Source organism: Triticum aestivum, chromosome 2B (assembly GCF_018294505.1).
Source record: "Triticum aestivum cultivar Chinese Spring chromosome 2B, IWGSC CS RefSeq v2.1, whole genome shotgun sequence".
Classification (NCBI taxonomy): Eukaryota; Viridiplantae; Streptophyta; class Magnoliopsida; order Poales; family Poaceae; genus Triticum; species Triticum aestivum.
In genome coordinates this window covers 291,895,617-291,912,134 of record NC_057798.1, presented here as the reverse complement: position 1 = coordinate 291,912,134, position 16,518 = coordinate 291,895,617, and the positions used below count along the sequence as shown (strand labels likewise).

The 16,518-nt window shown below is 45.8% G+C and overlaps 1 protein-coding gene across 1 annotated transcript in view; it reads left to right on the top strand.

The window, feature by feature from the left end:
- Positions 1-16,518, top strand: part of LOC123039200 (ranBP2-type zinc finger protein At1g67325-like) — a 97,010-nt gene that overhangs the window by 74,449 nt on the left and 6,043 nt on the right. The window contains exon 3 of the mRNA XM_044462463.1: positions 11,395-11,513. Coding sequence (XP_044318398.1) covers positions 11,395-11,513 — 119 coding nt within the window. The remainder of the gene's footprint in view (positions 1-11,394; positions 11,514-16,518) is intronic.

Here is a 16,518-nt window from a genome sequence, read left to right as displayed (position 1 = left end):
TGTAGTTCATCACAAAGCTCTTGTAGCTTGGTGGGAGCGACTGGAGGATTCTGTCAATGACCGCCTCATCTGGGAGGTTAATGTTTAGCTGGGTCATACGGTTGTGCAACCCAGACATCTTCAGGATGTGCTCACTGACAGAACTATTTTCCTCCATCTTACAACTGTAGAACTTGTCGGAGACATCATATCTCTCGACCCGGGCATGAGCTTGAAAAACTAGTTTCAGCTCTTCGAACATCTCATATGCTCCGTGATGCACAAAACGCTTTTGGAGCCCCGGTTCTAAGCTGTAAAGCATGCCGCACTGAACGAGGGAGTAATCATCAGCGCGAGTTTGCCAAGCATTCATAATGTCTTGGTTCTCTGGGACGGGAGCGTCACCTAGCGGTCCTTCTAGGACATATTGTTTCCTGGCAGCTATGAGGATGATCCTCAGGTTCCGGACCCAGTCCGTATAGTTGCTGCCATCATCTTTCAGCTTGGTTTTCTCTAGGAACGCGTTGAAGTTCATGTTGACATTAGCGTTGGCCATTGATCTACAAGACATATTTGCAAAGGTTTTAGACTATGTTCATGATAATAAAGTTCTAATCAAATTATGAACTCCCACTTAGATTAGACATCCCTTTAGTCATCTAAGTGTTACACGATCCGAGTCGACTAGCCCGTGTCCGATCATCACGTGAGACGGACTAGTCATCGTCGGTGAACATTTTCATGTTGATCGTATCTTCTATACGATTCGTGTTCGACCTTTCGGTCTCCGTGTTCCGAGGCCATGTCTGCACATGCTAGGCTCGTCAAGTTAACCCTAAGTGTTTTCGCTGTGTAAAACTGTCTTACACCCGTTGTATGTGAACGTAAGAATCCATCACACCCGATCATCACGTGGTGTTTAGAAACGACGAACTGTAGCAACGGTGCACAGTTAGGGGAGAACACTTCTTGAAATTTTATAAGGGATCATCTTATTTACTACCGTCGTTCTAAGTAAACAAGATGCATAATACATAATAAACATCACATGCAATTATATAGTTGTGACATGATATGGCCAATATCATATAGCTCCATTGATCTTCATCTTCGGGGCTCCATGATCATCTTGTCACCGGCTTGACACCATGATCTCCATCATCATGATCTCCATCATCGTGTCTTCATGAAGTTGTCACGCCAACGACTACTTCTACTTCTATGACTAACGTTTAGCAATAAAGTAAAGTAGTTTACATGACGTTATTCAATGACACGCAGGTCATACAAAAAATAATGACAACTCCTATGGCTCCTGCCGGTTGTCATACTCATCGACATGCAAGTCGTGAATCCTATTACAAAGAACATGATCTCATACATAACAATTCATCATTCATCACAACTTCTGGCCATATCACATCACATGATCAATCGCTGCAAAAACAAGTTAGACGTCCTCTAATTGTTGTTGCATCTTTTACGTGGCTGCAATTGGGTTCTAGCAAGAACGTTTTCTTACCTACGAATCACCACAACGTGATTTTGTCAACTTCTATTTACCCTTCATAAGGGCCCTGTTCATCGATTCCGCTCCAACTAAGGTGGGAGAGACAGACACCCGCCAGCCACCTTATGCAACTTGTGCATGTCAGTCGGTGGAACCAGTCTCACGTAAGAGTACGTGTAAGGTTGGTCCGGGCCGCTTCATCCCACAATACCGTTGAGCAAGAAAAGACTAGTAGAGGCAAGTAAGATGACAAAATCCACGCCCACAACAAAGTTGTGTTCTACTCGTGCAAAGAGAACTACGCATAGACCTAGCTCATGATGCCACTGTTGGGGAACGTTGCAGAAAATTAAAATTTTTCCTACGGTTTCACCAAGATCCATCTATGAGTTCATCTAAGCAACGAGTCTAGGGAGAGAGTTTGCATCTACATACCACTTGTAGATCGCGTGCGGAAGCTTGCAAGGTGATGATGTAGTCGTACTCGACGTGATCCAAATCACCGATGACCAGCGCCGAACGGACGGCACCTCCGCGTTCAACACACGTACGGGACGGGAGACGTCTCCTCCTTCTTGATCCAGCAAGGGGGAAGGAGAGGTTGATGAAGATCCAGCAGCACGACGGCGTGGTGGTGGATGCAGGGCGTCACAGCAGCAGGGCTTCGCCGAGACTACGAGGGAGAGACGTAACGGGGGGAGGAGGAGGCGCCAGGGGCTGGTGTATGAAGTCCCTCCTCTCCCCCACTATATATAGGGGTGCCAGGGGGGGCGCCGGCCCTAGTAGATGAGATCTACTAAGGGGGGCGGCGGCCTAGGGGAGGTTTCCCTCCCCCCCCCAAGGCACCTAGGGGTGCCTTCCACCACTAGGACTCCTCCTAGGGGGAAACCCTAGGCGCATGGGCCTATAGGGGCTGGTGCACTTGGCCCATGATGGCCAAGGCGCACCCCCTACAGCCCATGTGGCCCCCCGGGACAGGTGGCCCCACCCGGTGGACCCCCGGGACCCTTCCGGTGGTCCCGGTACAATACCGATAACCCCGAAACTTGTCCCGATGCCCGAAATAGCACTTCCTATATATAATTCTTTATCTCCGGACCATTTCGGAACTCCTCGTGACATCTGGGATCTCATCCGGGACTCCGAACAACATTCGGGTTTCTGCATATACATATCTTCATAACCCTAGCGTCACCGAACCTTAAGTGTGTAGACCCTACGGGTTCGGGAGACATGCAGACATGACCGAGACGCTCTCAGTCAATAACCATCAGCGGGATCTGGATACCCATGATGGCTCCCACATGCTCCTCGATGTTGTCATCGGATGAACCACGATGTCGAGGATTCGATCAAACCCTGTATGCAATTCCCTTTGTCAATCGGTACGTTACTTGCCCGAGACTCGATCGTCGGTATCCCAATACCTTGTTCAGTCTCGTTACCGGCAAGTCACTTTACTCGTACCGTAATGCATGATCCCGTGTCCAACACCTTGGTCACATTGAGCTCAATATGATGATGCATTACCGAGTGGGCCCAGAGATACCTCTCCGTCATACGGAGTGACAAATCCCAGTCTCGATCCGTGTCAACCCAACAGCTACTTTCGGAGATACCTGTAATGCACCTTTATAGTCACCCAGTTACGTTGTGACATTTGATACACCCAAGGCACTCTTATGGTATCCGGGAGTTACACGATCTCATGGTCGAAGGAAGAGATACTTGACACTTGCAAAGCTCTAGCAAAACGAACTACACGATCTTTTATGCTATGCTTAGGATTGGGTCTTGTCCATCACATCATTCTCCTAATGATGTGATCCCGTTATCAACGACATCCAATGTCCATAGTCAGGAAACCATGACTATCTGTTGATCACAACGAGCTGGTCAACTAGAGGCTTACCAGGGACATAGTGTGGTCTAAGTATTCACACGTGTATTACGATTTCCGGATAATACAGTTATAGCATGAATAAAAGACAATTATCATGAACAATGAAATATAATAATACTTTTATTATTGCCTCTAGGGCATATTTCCAACACCTCCTTCCTTTTGCTGCGGTGCTTTCCATGGACAAGTCATGGGGCTCTTCCTGCGAGGCGCTCTCGGGCAGCAAGCGGCGCCATGAGGACTCCCCTGCCTCCGCGGTGGATCTGGAGCTCGAGGCTTCGCTCCGCTCCAAGTTGGAGGCGGAGCAGGCGGCGCGCGAGCAGGTGGCTCGTGACCGCGAGGCCTGGGCTTCGGGTCCGGAGTGGTTGCAGCGCTCGGAGAGGGACGGTGTGCCTGGATCCGGCCCGCAGGGCTCTGGATCTGGCCCTTCTCTCTCTCCGGTGCTGGATCCGTGGGAGGCGGCGGTGGCCTCTGGCGGTGGAGTTTCCTCGTCTTCTGCCTCCCTTCCGGCTCCGGGTGTGGGGCGTGGCTCGTCTGCTCCGTCACGTCTTCCGGCTCCTCCTCCTCCTCGCTCCATTGGGGTTGGTGCTGGTTCTCGTCCGCCGCCTCGGTCCTTCGCGGGGCCGGCGCGTCGGCCGCCCGGTCCGGCCTCTGGGGCTCCCCCTTTTCCGGGGATGGGGGATGGGATCCTGCCTCCTCCTCCGTCGGTTCCGCAATCTCGCCCGTCCTCTGCCTCCAATAGCAACCCCTCGGCGCTCACCTGCTTCGCTTGCCACAGGCCTAGCCGTTTCCAGTCTCGTTGCACCAACCCCCCTTTTTGCCTGATTTGTCGCTCTGATGGTCACCTCACGGTCAACTGCATGGCTAGGCAGAAACCTCCCGCTGTCCTCCAGTTCGGCTCGGGCCTCCCTGGTTGCGCCTTTTTCGCCTTCGACGGTGATCTGCCTGTCCGGGAGGTGGCTCCTGCTTTGTCTAATGCTGCGACTGTCTCGGTCAAGGACCAAAAGATTTTGCCCCAAACTCTTCTGGAAGGGATCCGCATTTGGGATGAGGCTGGATGGGACTGGCAAGTTGTGCAGATGTCTGAATATGAGTTCTCTGTGGTGTTTCCCTCCAAAGAATGTTTGCGGATGATTGCCTCATGCACTAGTTTCACCTTGCCCCTCAATCAATAGGTGGTTTCTGTCAAAGCGGCTTCTTGCAATGGTACGACAGTTGGTCCTCTATCCCAAGTTTGGGTTCTGATTGATGATTTGCCTGCCGGTCTCCGCTCGCCTGCTTTTCTCATGTCCTTCGGGGTTTTGATTGGGAAGCCCATTGAGGTGGATGAGGAATCTCTGAACAAGGTTGGCCCTGCAAGGATGAAGGTTTGGTGTGTGGATCCTGAACAGGTGCATGGCTCAATTGATATCTTTCCCTCTCCCAATGGTATTAGGCTTCGGGTGTGGGTGGAGGGGGCGGCCGCTTTTCAGGCCCCACCTCCCCCTCCTCCTCCTTCTAACCCTAAGGACAAGCATGATAAGGAGGGGGACGGATCTTTGGGTGGCCCTAATCAGAGTTTTGGGTCTAACCTCCGCTTCACCCAATCTGAATGGGATGGTCTGGCATATTCTGAACGTGAGCTGTTTCAATCCCAAGCTCCTTCTGGTGGTGCTCCTCGTGATGACTCGGTGATCCCGCCTGCTGCTCTGACTGTTCATACTGCTGATGCTGATTTATCGAAGTTCCCGCCCTGCTCTGCTACCCCCGTCTCTGGTGCTTGCTCCAATCTTCCTGTCCGCCCACTCTCCCCCACTCGTTCGGGAATTGAAGATCTCCCTGTCTTCCCGGCTCGTGATGTGGTGGAATCCCAGTCCCTCCGGAAGAAGAAATCCTCAGTGCGCAAATTCTCGGCTAAGAGCCGGAACTCGTCGGGCTCGAAGCAATCCATGGCGGGGGTCTATCAGCGTCTGGATCAAGATTTGGGATCTATGTCCCGCTCGGGTCCCCATGGTGGCTCTCCTGCTGCGCGGTCGCCTGCGGTTCGATCTCCGGTGTCCACGACTCGCAAAGGAAGGCGGGTGGCGAATTCTGGTGGCTCTATCCTGGAGCGGGCTAAGAAGCGGGCTGCGGCGAAGGATCTCCCTCCCCCAGGTACTTCTCCCGTCCCCTCTGTTGTTGCTTCTCCGGTTCGGTTGGTTCTACCTTCTCTTTCCAATGATCACCTTTTAAATATCATGTCGGATGTGGGTGTGGTGGTTGATTCCTCTGTTGGTTCTCCTAGTTCGCTACTTGCTATTATTCGGGCTAACGAGATAGCTCAGGCAGCCATTGCTAAAGCCAAAGAGGTCGTTGCCTCTTCGGTAGGGGATGCTAGTTGTGGTCCGGGTGTGGACACGGGTGCTGGTAGTGGCCAGCCCCAATCCAACTTATCTAAGAGGGGCACTAATAAGCGAGCTAAATCCTGCATGGCCCCTTGCAGGTCGAGTCTCCGAATCAAGAATCTTTCTTATAAATGAGGGCGTTATTTTGGAATATTAGGGGGGTCGGTGCTAGGGGGCGCCGTGACCAACTTAAAGAGTTGGTTCGTTCTAATTCTATTGACTTTGTGGGGCTGGTTGAAACCTTCAAGGATTCCTTCTCCCCCAATGATTTCTCTGCTATTGTGGGCATGGACAGATTCAATTAGCAATTTTTACCTGCTTCGGGTCACTCTAGTGGGATCTTGATTGGCTCCAATAAAGATATTTTTGATTTTGTTGCTTTTGATCATGGGATCTTTTGGGCCAGTGTTGTTCCATCTCATAAAAATATGAATATTCTCTGTGAGTTTATCGTTGTTTATGGGCCTGCAGACCATTCTTTGTCGGCTGTATTCCTTAATGAACTTTCGTTGAAGATCGATTCTTGTAACTTACCGATGGTTATCGGGGGAGACTTTAATCTTCTGCGGTGCCCTAATGAAAAGAGTAATGATAACTTCTCCTGGCCTCTAGCTAATGCCTTTAACGACTTCATTAGTGCCAATGCTATTCGTGAGCTTCCCCGGGGAGGGGAGCCCGCTATACATGGTCCAATCATCAGGCTAATCCTATTAGATCAGTGCTTGATAGAGTCTTCCTTTGTCCCAGGTGGGATTCCTTGTTCCCTAGGGCTTCTCTTAACGCCAAATGCATTATCGGTTCTGATCATACCCCCTTAATTCTTGACGACAGTTCCATTAGCCTTAGGCCTCCGGCTAGATTTCAATTCGATGCCTCATGGCTGTCTGTGGATGGCTTTGTTGACATGGTTGCAGCGAAGATTTCCCTTTCTCTTTCCTCCAATGCTTGCTCTTTTGGGCCTCTGGATGATTGGCACTCGTGCTCCTATACCCTGCGTAAATTCCTCAGAGGTTGGTCTCGTAATCGTGCGGCGGAGGATCGTTGTACCAAATCTTTCCTCGAGGACCAGATTTTGTCGCTGGATCACGCGGCCGATTCTACTGGGCTTTCTGACGATGGTTGGGTGGTTTGTTATAATCTTGAGGCCGCTTTATTGCAGTTGCACCACCAGGCTGAGATTTATTGGCGTCAGCGGGGTACTCTAAACTAGACTCTAAAAGGTGACTCCCCTACAGCGTATTTCTTTGCGATTGCGAACGGTAAGCGTAGGCGTTGTAGTATCAATAGCTTGTTGATTAATGGTGTGCGATCTTCGGAGCAGTCTGCTATTATGGCTCATGTGGTGGCCTTTTTCTCTTCGTTGTTGGGGGCTAAACCTCAATTGGGCTTCTCTATCTCTCTTCCCTTTGGGACTTAGGTCTTAAAATCTCACCCGAGGAGAATGCCTCCTTGATGATTCCTCTTTCTAATCAGGAAATTTGGGATGTTGTTAACACTGCCAATCCTAATGCTGCTTCTGGGCCAGACGGCTTCTCCATTCCTTTTTTCGGAAATTTTGGCCCCAGTTGAAACAGCTGGTTTGTAATGTTATCCAGGGTTTTTGTCTTGGTACTGTCGATATCTCTCGCTTGAACTACGTTGTGATATCCCTGATCCCCAAGGTTAAGGGTGCTGATGTTATTTCCCAATTTCGGCCTATTGCTTTGATTAACAACTTTGCCAAATTCCCGGCTAAAGGCTTTGCGAATCGTTTGTCATCGGTTGCTCATAGAGTTATTAGTCCTTATCAATCTGCTTTCATCAAAGGGCGTTTCATCCTCGATGGTATCCTATCCCTTCATGAGATTGTTCACGATCTTCACGCTCGGAGAGCTAAAGCGATTATCCTTAAGTTAGATTTTGAGAAAGCTTATGACTCCGTTAGCTGGCCCTTCCTCAAGCAGGTCCTTCTTGCTAAAGGCTTCGATGATGCTTATGTTCATCGTATCATGCAGCTGGTCTCGGGTGGCCATACTGCCGTTTCGGTAATGGTTTCGTTAGCAATTTCTTCGCAAATGGTAGGGGCCTGCGCCAAGGGGATCCTGCTTCCCCTGTTCTTTTTAATTTTATGGCCGATGCCTTCTCGTGCATGCTCTCCAGGGCGGCCCGTTGTGGGCACATTGCTCCTGTGGTCTCCCATTTACTTCCGGAGGGTGTTTCCCACTTGCAATATGTGGATGATACTATTATCTTGGTGGAGTTGGATGACGCCTGCATTGCTAACCTGAAATTCATCCTGCTGTGTTTCGAAGCTGTTTCGGGTCTTAAGATTAATTTCGCTAAAAGTGAGGTCCTGGTGACGGGTGTGGATGGGGCGGAAGCGTTGCGGGTTGCCAGGCTTCTTAACTGTTCTTTGGGTTCCTTTCCCTTCAAGTATTTAGGCCTTCCTATTTCTCATGGCGTGCTCCATGCTAAAGATTTCGCTCCGGCGGTCGCTAAAGTGGGGAACAGGGTGCTCCCTTGGAGGGGCAGATACAATACCAATGCTGGCAAAGTTTCTCTAATTAACTCCTGCTTATCCTCTCTCCCCATGTTTCTTATGGGCTTTTATCTTCTTACGGATGGCGTGCATGCTGGTTTCGACAAACATAGGGGAGCTTTCTACTGGAATTCCACGGATAACAAACGGAAATATAGGCTGGTCAAGTGGCAACATATGTGTAAGCCTAAAAACCTTGGGGGGTTAGGCATTATTAATACTCAGGTAATGAACATATGTTTGCTTATCAAGTGGTGGTGGAAAATTTTGACTAGTGGGGCCGATTCGCTGTGGTTTTCGATTCTTAAGGCTAAATACTTCCCACTCTCCAACCCTCTGTTTGCCACCGCCAGGCGTGGGTCTCAATTTTGGAAATCCCTTGTCAAAGTCAGACCGATCTTTCTGGAACATGTTAAATTTAATGTTGGTAATGGGATGGTTGTTCGCTTTTGGTTGGACTGGTGGTCTGGGGATGCCCCCCTAGCTGCGAGCTTTCCGGTTCTGTTTTCCTTATTGTCCTAATCTGAATATCTCCATCACGGAGGTGGCAGCTAATAACTGGGATTTGGCTTTTCGTCGGGCCCTGTCTCCTGAAGAGTTGGAAGATTGGCAAAGTCTCTCTGCCCTCTTCCCCGTGTTCTCGGAGTCGGCCGATTCTGTGGTTTGGCCTCATTCGGCCTCAGCTAGATTTTCGGTTAAGTCGCTTTATTCTAGACTTATCGGTGGTATTCCTTCGTCCAGACTCTCTTGCGTTTGGAAGTCCAAAGTCCCTCCTAAGATTAAAATTTTCCTTTGGCAAGCCTTTCGTGGTCGCCTTCCGGCTGCTGACCAGATCAAAAAGTGCAATGGGCCTAGTTCGGAGTTTTGTCATCTCTGTGGGGCCTTGGAGAACTCTGATCACATCTTTTTCAATTGCGCGCTGGCCAAGTTGGTTTGGTGTTGTGTCAGATCTTGGCTTCAGGTCTCTTGGAACCCCTCCTCTTTTTCCCATATTCGAACCCTAGCCAAAGCTTTGGTTGGGGTCACCAAGAGGGTGTTTTGGGTCGGCCTGGGAGCCTTATGTTGGGCTCTTTGGACCATTAGGAACAAATTTACTATTGAGCATATCTTCCCATCTAAGCCTGCTGACGTTCTTTTCAAATCATGTATATTATTGCAGCAGTGGAGATCATTGACTAAGGAGGTTGATCGGGATGCCCTGGACCTGCTCATCGTCAAAATTCGGGCTTCGGCATCTCTTATCTCCGGGCGGGATCCCGTCGTCTAATCCTGGTGGTGCTGTTTGCGGAGTTTAGGTCTCTCTTCTTTCCGGCCTGCGCGCCGTGTATGTCAGTTGCCCGTATCCTTCCTTCTTTGGTTACTCTCAACTTTTCGCTCCGTGCACTCTGTGCGTTGTCATGTTAGCTGGTTTCGCTCCTGTTCGGTTTCCTGTGACGTTGCCATGTGGCTTTATTTATAAAGTCGGGCTCTGGCCTTTTCTCTAAATAGAAAGAGGTACCGTGTAGCTCGAGCTTCGCTGCAAGGATAAGAGGTACCGTGTAGCTCGAGTTTCCCTGAAACTTTCCGTTGTGCAAAATTATATGTGATTTATCAATAATTTGCAACAAGACCTTCAAATTATATTAAAAGTGAATGAGTCTGTATATTTGCTCGAGAAGTGGTCCTAGAATTAACATAAAAGTGAATTCCTCTCTCTATCTCTCTCATTAATTATTGGACTCTCTCAATTAATTCTGTTCTAATTGACCACAAGAGCGGCATGGCTGTGTGCATCAGCCGATTTAATCGCTTAAATTTTTTCCACTAATCGCTCCATGAATGGAGTGGCCGTTGTGCTTCAGCCAATTTAATCGGCTAATTCCCTCTCCTTATTACTCTCAAGAAGCTTATTAATTTCAACTTGTACTCATATATAAATTGGTGAAGTTATACGCAAAGAGGCTTACTCTCAAGAAGCTTATTGATTTCAACTTGTACTCATATATAAATTGGTGAAGTTATACGCAAAGAGGCGAGGTGGTACTATACAATACACATGAAACTTGTTCTCTTTACATAAGCATGACTTAAATCAGTTGGATCTACCTAAGGAATACCAATGGTAGGTGGTGAGTTCGATACCTGACATCAGCACCTATTTTTTGCTTCGTTGTTGGGCCACAACGCAGGCTGCTGATGGGCCAGAGGCCCAATCGGGTATGCTTATCACGACGGACAAACGAAAAATTCCACAAGGACGTGTGGACCCTAAATTAGTACCACCTCATTTATATTACGATTTTGTCTACACAAATCATTAAAGTGTATTATGACACGAGAAGAAAGCGTATTGTGACGGTGAACCCAGAGACCCTATCCGTACTTTATTATTAAAAAAATTAGGAAGGGATTAGGGAAAGATTAGGAAAAAAGAAGAATGGATGCGAAAATTAGTTTGGTTCATGATTTTTTTTTAGTTTGTATACCAAGTCAAGAGCATAGCAAGTACTGATGATTGATACCCTTGACCCACACACGCATGGACTGTGCAGGGAACACTGTAGTTTTCTGTAACGGTACAGGATTTTTTTGGGGTTATATGTCGTGCTATTTCACTGTAGTACTCAACTGTATGATTAGCTTAAGACCATCCATGAATTCATTGCTCATCATATTAGTTTGTGCCCCATCTACTGCATCGAGTTCTCGGGTGGATCAGTTCACATTTATAGCTGTTGTTTGTTACCACCAATTATGTTCACAGATTTTGTGCAGTTTTAGACTTTTGGTCCCTTGTGTGGGTGAAGGTTGTACCTGTCTAAGTTAGTCTCTGGAAGATTAGAAGCATCCTTACGTAAAAAAAAAGAATGTAAAGCGGCATCACATACAAAAAATAGACTTTCCTTGGCCAGCAGGCTTGCAGTCTGGTATACTTGTTATTTCATCGCCGGTACCATGATTTACTTGCATTGTTGGAGGAACACTCCTAGAGTTAAATGTCCTTGTGTTTGTATACTGTCTTTAAGTTATCTTTGTATATTTTACCGTCTAGAGTTTTTTCTCTCTTTCAGAGAGGAAACTTGTCATGCTGTCATGGTTTACTTGAGTCTTGTTGGTTAAAAGAAAGTTCTACTATTTTCAGTGTCTGTAAGGGAGGGTGACTGGAATTGTCTTCAGTGTGGTAATGTCAACTTCAGTTTTAGAAATGTTTGCAACCGTGGAGCCTGTGGTGCACCTCGTCCATCACCGAGTCCAAGCCCAGTAAGTTGTAGATTCCCCAAGTAATGTCATTACTGATGGAAAATAGGCCAACATTAGAGCTTCAGCTTATTTCCTTTTATCTTTGGTGGAGCGCATATAGGCTCAGGTCTGTATGTAACAACATACTGGTCTTGGTCGTTTTGGGTTTCCCCCCCCAACCTTCTATAGCAGTAAAATTCAGAAGAAAAATTTCTCTGGATCGGTTAGGGTTAGGGATCCCGGTGGTCCTACCTTCTCCTTGGCTCGATGAGCTCGAACCAGCAGCCATGGTGGTGTTGTGGCGGCGGTGATTGCAGTGAGATGGGGAGGTGGTGGCGAAGTGGTGACGTGGCTGGTGGCACTGTGGAGCTTCCCATCGCTCTCCGGCTTTCCTCGATCAGTCAGGTCAGGGAGGTGGGCGACGGTTCTGTTTTGGCGTTCGTGCCCTAGTGGCCCCCACCTCCCTCTTATAGCCGGCGTGACAGGGGCCCACAACCCAGTTGGGTTGGGCTCCCCTGATCAGGGAGCGAGTCAAGGGTCCAATGGGCCTTTGGGCCCATTGGTGGAGAGATCAATACTAACATTCTCCCCCTTGATCTCATCTTTCAAATTTATAACTTTGTAGTTTGAAATAACTCTTTTCAAAGTACTCATTTCATCACAGATTAATGCGTATGAGCTTCGCTGTCGTCGCGGTCAATCGCCGATGGACTTGACAGCTACAACACACCTCTCTGTTTTGAAATATATACATTAACTTTTGGGCCCTTTATTGTCCGGAAAACATAGACTATACCATAAACCCATGTCGACTGTGTGTTCTCTGAACGCAAAGCCTTCATTAAGCAGATCTGCAAACACTTGTCTGTTGCTTTCATGTTCCAAGCATTTCAACATAATTCCGAACTTTCTCCTTAACAACGCATAACTTTGTGTCAATGTGTTTGTCACCACGCTTGACTCGTTGTCATAGGAGCGAATTACTTAATGGTTATTGCTGCTGTCAACCATTATCAACTCCGGGTACACGTTTCTTTAACCTTTTTGCCTGTCCCTCAGCCTCATATCATGCTGTACATTAAATTTACATCATATTAATGATAATTGATTCATTCTTTAAAGTTTTTCCACACAAAAACTCCAAGTGTGAAAGTCAGCGACAATTGTGGATTTCGCTGTATATTTCACAAGTTCTATCTCTGTATTCACAACCTTCTCAGAGCACTTGCTCCTTTTAGCATGAGGCCGATATTTTTGACTCCATTCCAGTGATGAATTGTGTCAGGGTAATGTTATACTTTTGCATTCATTAAGCTTCCAATAGCTGAAGCATATGGTACCATATTCATTTGGTCTATTTTGATTTGACTTTTGGAACACTAAAGTTCCCAAAATCATTACCCTTTACTATGAGAACAGGCATAGGTTTTCTCGCATGCATACTTTAGAAACTTTCCTTAGCATGTCCATGCGACACTCCTAATACCCCTTTTATTCTTTTCTCGGTGAATCTCGATCCTTATAACGAGAGACATTCTACCAAGAACATTCTTTTGAACTTTGAGGACAAGAACTTCTTTTCCTCCTGCAGTAGATTAACATCACTACTAACAAGTAGAATGTTATCCGCATGTACATGATTAGAAAATGAAATTCCCATTCTATAACTTTATACAAACACAATTGTCCTCTCATTTTCTTTAACCCAAAACAATATTTGATTGCTTTAGTCCATAAAAGACTTCTTCGGGCAGTATCCCCTGTGTTCTTTACTTTTCATCTAATGTAACTCAGATAATAATATCTTTCATCTGATGTAACTCAGATCATGATGTGCTACCAACACTCATTGTAATCTATTCAGTGTAAAACGTGGAAAAAAACCTTTCGATTTAAGTCGTGTTTTACACCTTTACATATTTCTTTTGGAGTCACATTGTCCTTGTAAACTCTTTACAACCTACTTATTTGGCTCCATTGGAAATTACTCATGAGTCCCAAACATCGTCGGGATTCACCAATTTCATTTCATCTCACATAGTCTCTTATCGTTTAGATAAGAAGACACTTCTCAAAGCTCGATTGAGCTTTAAATGAGGTGGTATCAACCTCTAATTTTAATTTCTCTAACATGGGACTTTATAGTCATCAGACATATCTGATTTTCTCATTCAGGTACTGGTACTTCTTTCATATGGGGATGTTGTTGCTCAGTTATTGCCGAGCGGCAATTAATTCTAGTCTTTCATTGCCAAGAGGCAATAGATTTTACAGGGTCCTATATCACAAGATCTATATTTACTCGTTCATACTTTTATAGAGCTAACAACAGATGTTGTATAGGTCATACAACATGCTCCCCCAGATATAGTCTATACAAGCCTTATGGTATACTCTATCGTCTTTTACTTTATCTAGGTAGCCAACAAAATAGCTCCCCCAGATTTCTTATTTTGGGTTTGCTCTGTCAAAACTTTCTTCATAAGCACCATCTTTTACTTTTGAATCTCGTTCAGTATGAATACTGGTTGACTATGCTATCTTCCAATCGGAAACTATAAGATTCAAGGAATATAGCTATCTCTTTACTTTAGGGGTATCGTTATTGTGTATCATTATTGTGACCATCGTACTCCCCCGACGATCACATTCATCATTTATAGATCAATTTAGATGAATCATGTGCACATTATGTAGGGGAGTTTCATCATTCACAATACTTTCTCCCCCTCGAAATGTGGCAAGAACTTTTCTGCCACAATTTTGAAAACCATTTAGAATTCTTGTGAATTGAGGAAATTTTGATTATCTACTTCATGCTGAATGAAGTTATCTGTTAACTGGTATGGAGTAAATTTTCCTCATTCCATTTTAGAAACTCAACAGAGTTCTTTATCATTAGTAGTTTTGCAAGTCACACTTGCATATCATTCTTATCTTTAGGTTCGTCTGTAACTTTTATTCTCTTTGAATTTATTGAGTGCTTAATAACCGTTACACATAAGGTGTACGGTCGATACTAGAAAAGCATAATAGCTACTCCATACTTTTCTCCCAGAGTAGGACACATTAAAAGCACACGAGTCATCATATCTTTCTCCTATCATATAGGATAAGTCCTTTGTCAAAATTTCTCCCGCCATACGGGATTTTTGACAAAATATTATGTCAACTTTATCCCATTACGCAGGTAGTTTCCTAGACTTTTCCCGTCATGCGGGTTTTATCATAATTATCTTTTCCCGCCATGCGGGTAATTCCCTGTAAGGGACATAAATGCCAGAATTGGCTCTTTTGACTCTATATTCAAGCACGAAATTTAGGAATAAATCTGAATGCTCTTTGACACACATGCTTGATCCAATGTTGGTCAAATTAAACACGCATGTTGCTTGTTTCATATCAAATCATGTTGACTCAAAAATCTTCTCCATAGAGAGTACATGAAAGACATTCGTCAACCAAGACTCTCAATGATCTATCTCTTTTCTTTTGAAACCATTCTTTAGAGAGAACATACTCCCTCACGTTATGACCTTTCTTGGTCATCTTTCGGGTCACAAGTATCCAATCATTCACTTTCATGAATGAAAGCATGAAAAACTTTTAGTCTGAGAAAACTTAGCGAATAATCAACAATAGTGAGCATAAAAAATAACCCTACGTTGGTCTGGTTAAAAAATATGCACATTAAACCTTTTAAAACTTTCCTTTTATATTCTAAATCACCATTGTGGCAGAATTAGAATAAAACATCATCCTTCTACATTAATTCCATATCACCGTTGGGCGGAAATGGAATTAATGCATATAACTCATAAACAATGTGATGATAGTATTTCTATTAAACAACTTAGCTAAGAAATAATCATCATCATCAACTTTATTGCAGCAGGAACAAGAAATATACATTTCTCTAGCTCAAGAGCATTTCTTGATCTTTATCTGTTCTCTGAAAATTGATCACTTTGATACAAAAATTATTAGAGATTTAAGCTTTGAACATAAGACTCATAGAATTATAGTACTATTATCATCAACGTTGGTCAGAAAATAACAATACGATTTTTTAACTTTAAAACAAATATCTTTCTTTTGTCATAGCGTAAACTATATGAATCTGATTTCACCCACAAGGAAAAGCATTGCTAAGAAAAGTTCTGCCAATTAAATTTTCCCGTTGGTTCCAATCTATTATGAGGATAAAACTTTTACTTTGCAGCGGAAACATTAATGTAAAATTCATGAACTTTTTTACTTTTCAGAAACTTTTCTTTGACAAAATCAAAATTCATGAACTTTATTATTTTCTTTGTAAAATTCATGAACATTTCTTTTTCTGAAAATTTTCTATTTTCATTTTCAGAAACTTTTTCTGTTTACTTTTCTATTTTCTAAACAAATTTTCGTTGGATTAAAATTGAATAGAAAAACTATATGAAATTTTGCCCTAAAAAAAATTGGACAAAAAACTATTAAAACGAGAAAGGAAAAACAGCAGCGCAGCTTAGCGCCGGCCCAGCGCGCGCGGCCGCTGGCCTCCACCCAGGGCGCCGCTCTCCACTTTCGGCCCAGTGGCCCAGCTGCGGGCTAGGGTTTGGATCACGGCCGTCCGTGACGATCCGACGGTCCAGCGCGCATCTCGCTGGATCAAAACCAAGCGACCTGTCGCCCCCGATCGAACCCTAGCACATTCCCCTCCCCGCACGCGCCGCTCGCCTCTGCAGCTTTCTCTGCTAATGGCCACGCCGGCAGCGGGTAAAGGCCAGGCCGACCGCCGGCGACCGCGTCGGGTCACTGCCCCGCGCGAGCCGCGTTGGCCCCCTTTCTCATTCCCTTTCCTCCCACTATTCGTCTCGCACGCGGCTCTCTCCGGCCGCTTGGCTGCCGCGTCTTGCTGGTCGCCGGCGAGGCCACCGCGCCGCGCGAGCCTGCTCTTGTTCCCCTCCTCTATTTCTCCATCCATCGCCCCCTTTTTCAGAGAGAACAAGGCGCAGCTGCGCCCGCTCCTTCTCTGCCTCGCTTG